Below are 5,117 nucleotides of genomic sequence, written 5' to 3' on the forward strand. Positions count from 1 at the left end.
AGGTCCGCGGGTACCCCGAGTTCGTGCGGACGGCGCAGAGCTACCACGGCCGGCCCATCTTCGCGCTCTTCTGCGGCGATAAGGACGCTGAGGGCAGGAGCTGGTGTCCCGACTGCGTGACGGGTGAGGCGCATGGGGGGAGCGCCCTGCCTGGGGCATGGGGCTTGTCGGTCCTGAGGAAGCCGGAAAGGCCTCGGGTTCCTTTCCGGGAAATGCCGGGCGGGCACAGCAGCCCCAGATCCAGGCTCCAGGCGCAGGTTCCCCTGGTGAGCTGAACGGGCTGAGCGGGCTGTGAGCCGCAGCTGCCGCGCTGCCCCTTTGGCTGCGCACAGGGAACGGCGCGGGCTTTTCGCGAAGGCTGCTAACACGGCCCAGCAGACAGACAGACAGACAGACAGACCTGACTCCTGCCGTCAGCTTCACCTATGCTGCACGTGTCGAGGCGCAGCGATGCCTTCCCCGACCGTGTCCAGCTGCAGTATTTCCTTCTGAGAAATCACGGCACTGAACCGCAGGGCTTTACGTGTCTGAGCACGTCTGAAGGTGCAACCGTCACCCTGCAGAAGGGCGCTGTGCTGGGCTACCACACCCAGGACAGGACAGAACGAGTGTTTCTCTTCGTGTTAGAGAAGAAATTGGCCTTTACTCCAACACAAGTCCAGTCAGCGTTCAAGCATGTAATAAACTCTGAAAAACTTGTGGATAGCCAGGTGCAACGAAATATCGATCTCTAACTAAAGCAGACAAAACATTAATTAGTAGCCTTGCCGGTCCAAGTTAATCCATGTGATTCTGTAGCACGAGTATTTAGTACTAACAGATTTTAAAAATTATTTTCTAGCTGAGCCAATTGTGAGGAAGGAACTTCATAACCTGCCTGATGAGTCAGTTTTCATCTACTGTCTAGTTGGAGATAGAGCCTAGTAAGTACCTTTGAATGCTGACAAATGGGATTACTTTGTTCTTTTGGTGGACTGGTGGTTAATCTGTTGAAAAAACTGAGCTGTCCTTTTCTGTAAAGAGTCAATCATTTTTTGAGGTCCTCACTATCTCTGACATAATCTGTCTGCATGCTTGTTTTGAGAAGGGCATTGGGAAGGTGTGAGGCAAAGGCCTTTGAATAATTTTGAAGCTATTTTAACTTCAAAATGCCTCTCTACAAGCTGTGCTTAACCCCTTCTTTCTGAACAGCTGGAAGGATCCCAACAATGAATTCAGGAGGAATCTGAAACTAACAGGAGTGCCTACACTACTTAAATATGGCACAGTAAGTGATTAATGTTCTGAATCTACAGGCATTGAGATGGGGACCTGTCAGGAATTTAGGGCTGAACGAATTAGTCACTTGTATTCTCTGAGAACCCTCTCTTGCTGAAGGAGACCAGAGAATTCTAAACATCGCTTCTGCTCCCAGTTCCTCAAGAGAGAACCATTCTGCTTATTGTGTAATGTCTATAGTAAACATGCAGTAAAGGGAATATGTGCACTTGCCTCATAGTGCTTGAGGGGTTGAGAAACTTCTTAGCTACATATTGTTACTGTTCCTGATTTGCAGCTCCTCAACTTTTGAAAATTCCAAACACTGAGCTACAGGAGTGAAACAAGTTCCAAGCACTCCGCTCAGACTGCAGCTCAAGTTGTAACTTGTACATGTTAGTTAAATTAGCAGTTACTTTCTTAGAAATGCCTCTTCCAAGGCCAGAGAACCCTCAGGAATGTTTTAGTTGTAGTTACCTTTCTTGTTCCACCCCCACTACCTTACTCCCCAGGCCAAAGTTGCTGGATGTGGCTAATGTTAGTATGTACAAATGGCTCTCAGCTAGAACAGGTTTTTTAATTATGAACTTTTTTCTTTCAGCCTCAGAAGCTGGTTGAAGAAGAATGTTTTAAATCAGAGCTTGTGCGTATGTTGTTTACTGAAGACTAAAGGCCTCACTAGTCAATCATTGATGAAGATGGTAGTCTCAACTACTGCACTGTCCTTTCAAGGAATCACTGACCTTTGTTAAAACTTTAATGATTAATTACTTTGGACTAGTTAAGATAAATGTCCTGAAATTCTGGGTCCAAACATTACACTAAAATCTTACAAGAAAAACTGTATCTTTCCTTTCATGTCCAAATAAACTTGAGTTTGTGAACAACCTCTTTTCAAAGGAGCTGAGCTCATGTTAGAAACTCCGATTAGCTTGCACTTACCGAAGTGTAACTACAAGTTACACTTACAGTGAGTAAGAAGGAAGGGGAGGAACAGAAAGACCTCCTTCCTAAGCCTGACCACATAATTACTGAAACTGTTAAGATAAATTTTCAATGCCAAAGATGTTTAATGACTTATCTGTTCAGTCCAAGTGTGATAATGTGATGGCTGGCAGCTGTAATGTCACTGATCACATGTTAATGGTTAAGTTGGGAGTACCTGTTCCTACAAGGACAGGAAATACAACATGAATGCACCAGAAATACAGTCTAAAAATATGAAAATTAAAACCCTGGCAGCTGCCAAGAGCTATGTTCTTAGAATAAAAACCTATACAGGAATAAATGGCAAGTGCTTCTCCAATACTCCAAGCAATGGCATGTTTCCTGCACACCCTGTTCTTGTTACATGGAGTGTAAAGAGACTCCAGAGCAGCCACTGCTGCACGGGCAGAGGCCAAGATTCAAGGAAGCTGAGTTGAACAGAGACAGCTACGGCTTGTTTCTTTCTCTATCCTGCAGAGTTTATCAGCACCTATCTCTGCTCTGCTCCCCAGACCTCACCCTGTACACTCTGATTTCTATCTGTGCCACATGCTGTAAGGAAAAATAACTTCCATCAACAATGACTGCCAGGGAAACAGAAGTGATAAGTAATAGCTCAGCTTGGTTTCAAGGAAAAACTGCACAGTTTTGACTTTATCATCACTTCACCTTTGCTTGTCCCAGAGCTGTAAGTAGGAAGGAGTTCTCAGTACACTTTGAGACACATCATTATTCTCCAGGGAAAAGGCTTCCTAGGAACAACCTTTAGAGCTACATGAGCTACATTTCTTTGTAGACAGTAAATAACAAATCTAGATTTTGTTTTCAAAATCAAGAGGAATCAATAACTATGGTAGTAAAGCTCTTACAAAATTGTCCATGTTATAAAATAAATTGCAGGTGTTTATTAGTCTTCAAAAGAGTTGATGAAACAAAAACCCCAGTCACTTGATAAATTCAAATAAAAGGGACACACACCCAGAGCCAAACTTGCAAAAGTGTTAATTCATCTCCTGTAAATACTTCACTAACACAAAGTACACCTCATCACCACTACTGCGTGTGCTTTTCATTTTACAGAGGTGTTGTTTTGTTGCTGCTGCTCAGCCAGTGCCTGCTGGAGGCGCATCCTTTTCCGGGAATAGTGCTGCCAGTGGAGGATCTGTTGCTCATCAATAAATTTGGCACACTGAGCATTGACCAGTTCTTTGCGGAAATGTTCATACTGGAGCAGCTCTAGCATATGCAAACATTGAGGATACCTGGGTTAAAAATAAACATGCTTTAATACAGGTTTTTACAAGGGACACTAAATCTAAAGTCTCCAGTACTTCTGTTGGTCATTAGTTTTGACTCGTGCGTCTTTACCCAAGTGTGAAACCACTTCAGCATGCACACTGTGACTTGGTAACTGCAGCATCAGGCCAGGAAACAAGGAATCCAATCCCAGTAATAAATGCACATTCCTGCCGCCTTAGAGTATCTTCCCCAATGGCTTGGTTTGATAGGCCAAATCCATCCATCCAACAGGCTTTACAAGGCCTGCTTCCAGAGCCCAATTAAAGATGACCGAAACCATTTTCCCAAAAACAGAAGGAATTTGCACACTTGCAAAAACACAAAATCACCGTTTGCCTCATGTAAGCATCAATAATGCAAAACTGATCTTAAAATTCACTTAACTGCTTTTTTACCCTAATGTTCAATAGTTTGATTTTAAACTCATTGAAAGTGCAGATTAAGGCTTTAAAGGAAGATTCTATGCAAAACTCATGAATTCTTTATAATTTTGCCCATTGCTGCTACATATGGAGTATTGGAAACAAGAAAATCTACACTGCATATAACCATGATCTTGCATAATCTATGCTGCGGGGAGGACAAAAGTAATGTTACAGGCAGAAATGAAATCCGAACGTGGTGCTGTACAATGTGTAAAATGAGGTCAATGGCAAATATTAAAATGCAGAAACTTAAGGAAATTTAGCACTTACTTTAGGTATTTTGCATATTCAGGTTCTTTCCAATAAAGTAAATATTTAAGATAATTTACAAAAGCTTTATCTTTGAAGTAGCCTCTTTGTGCAAGAACTGAAATAAAATGACAAATATGGAATTGACAGTTACAGATGGGTGTAAAATATCAGCACACTTGAAAAAAAATCACGAAGTCAGAACTTTCTCATTACAATCAAATTTCAATAATTTATATTTAGCAAGTTAAAAAACCACAGAGCAATATAAGATTTTTATGTCAACAAAATAATAGATTGGTCTCATTTCCCTTACAGTTTGCATCTTTCATTGAATGGAACAGCTTTTTGAAACAAGAAAATTTGACTGCAGCATCAAAATTAGCAATGAGCTATGTACAGTACCTAAAACTATTCACATTAGTAAAATTCTGTTTTCAGATAAAGGAATGCTGTTAACTTGACATTACTTTTAAATAACAGACTGGAACTTGTTATTTTCTTCTTTACAGACTACTTTTATGATGTGAATAATCCTTTTGTTTGTTTAGTTCTCTCTCAAATTACCAGTAACAATAAACATTAATACGCTATGTTAACTCGTCCGGGTCCTGTATTTAAGTACTCACAGTTGAGGTAATTTGGATTTGCCAGACATTGAACAAACTCCAGCTCCAACTGGAATCGAAGTCGATTTCCTGTATCATCTGATTAAAGAAAAAAACCAGTAGGAATTGGACCCACACAATAGATTGAAAGTAATCCCAGTCGCTGTGCCACCCGGGAGCAAAGCGGGCCGGGGTGGTCGAACGGCAGCGAAGGGCCCGGTACGCGGGCCGGCCCGGCCAGGGCAAGCACGGGAGGGGCCTGCGGGGCCGCGGGCTGCAAAGGGCCCCAGCG

The 5,117-nt window shown here is 42.5% G+C and overlaps 2 protein-coding genes across 2 annotated transcripts; one reads left to right on the top strand and one right to left on the bottom strand.

Moving 5' to 3' along the window:
* Nucleotides 1-2: 2 nt before the first annotated feature.
* Nucleotides 3-2,156, top strand: TXNDC17 (thioredoxin domain containing 17; the record flags this gene model as incomplete). The annotated part of the gene is made up of 4 exons (XM_031059820.1): nucleotides 3-123; nucleotides 842-923; nucleotides 1,192-1,267; nucleotides 1,859-2,156. Coding segments are annotated over 4 exons (348 nt in total), but the record flags the coding sequence as incomplete, so codon positions are not given.
* Nucleotides 2,157-3,120: 964 nt separating this feature from the next.
* Nucleotides 3,121-4,928, bottom strand: MED31 (mediator complex subunit 31; the record flags this gene model as incomplete). The annotated part of the gene is made up of 3 exons (XM_031059762.1): nucleotides 3,121-3,506; nucleotides 4,239-4,335; nucleotides 4,847-4,928. Coding segments are annotated over 3 exons (372 nt in total), but the record flags the coding sequence as incomplete, so codon positions are not given.
* Between the last annotated feature and the right edge of the window lie 189 nt (nucleotides 4,929-5,117).

Source organism: Geospiza fortis, unplaced genomic scaffold (assembly GCF_000277835.1).
Source record: "Geospiza fortis unplaced genomic scaffold, GeoFor_1.0 scaffold538, whole genome shotgun sequence".
NCBI classification, from domain to species: domain Eukaryota; kingdom Metazoa; phylum Chordata; class Aves; order Passeriformes; family Thraupidae; genus Geospiza; species Geospiza fortis.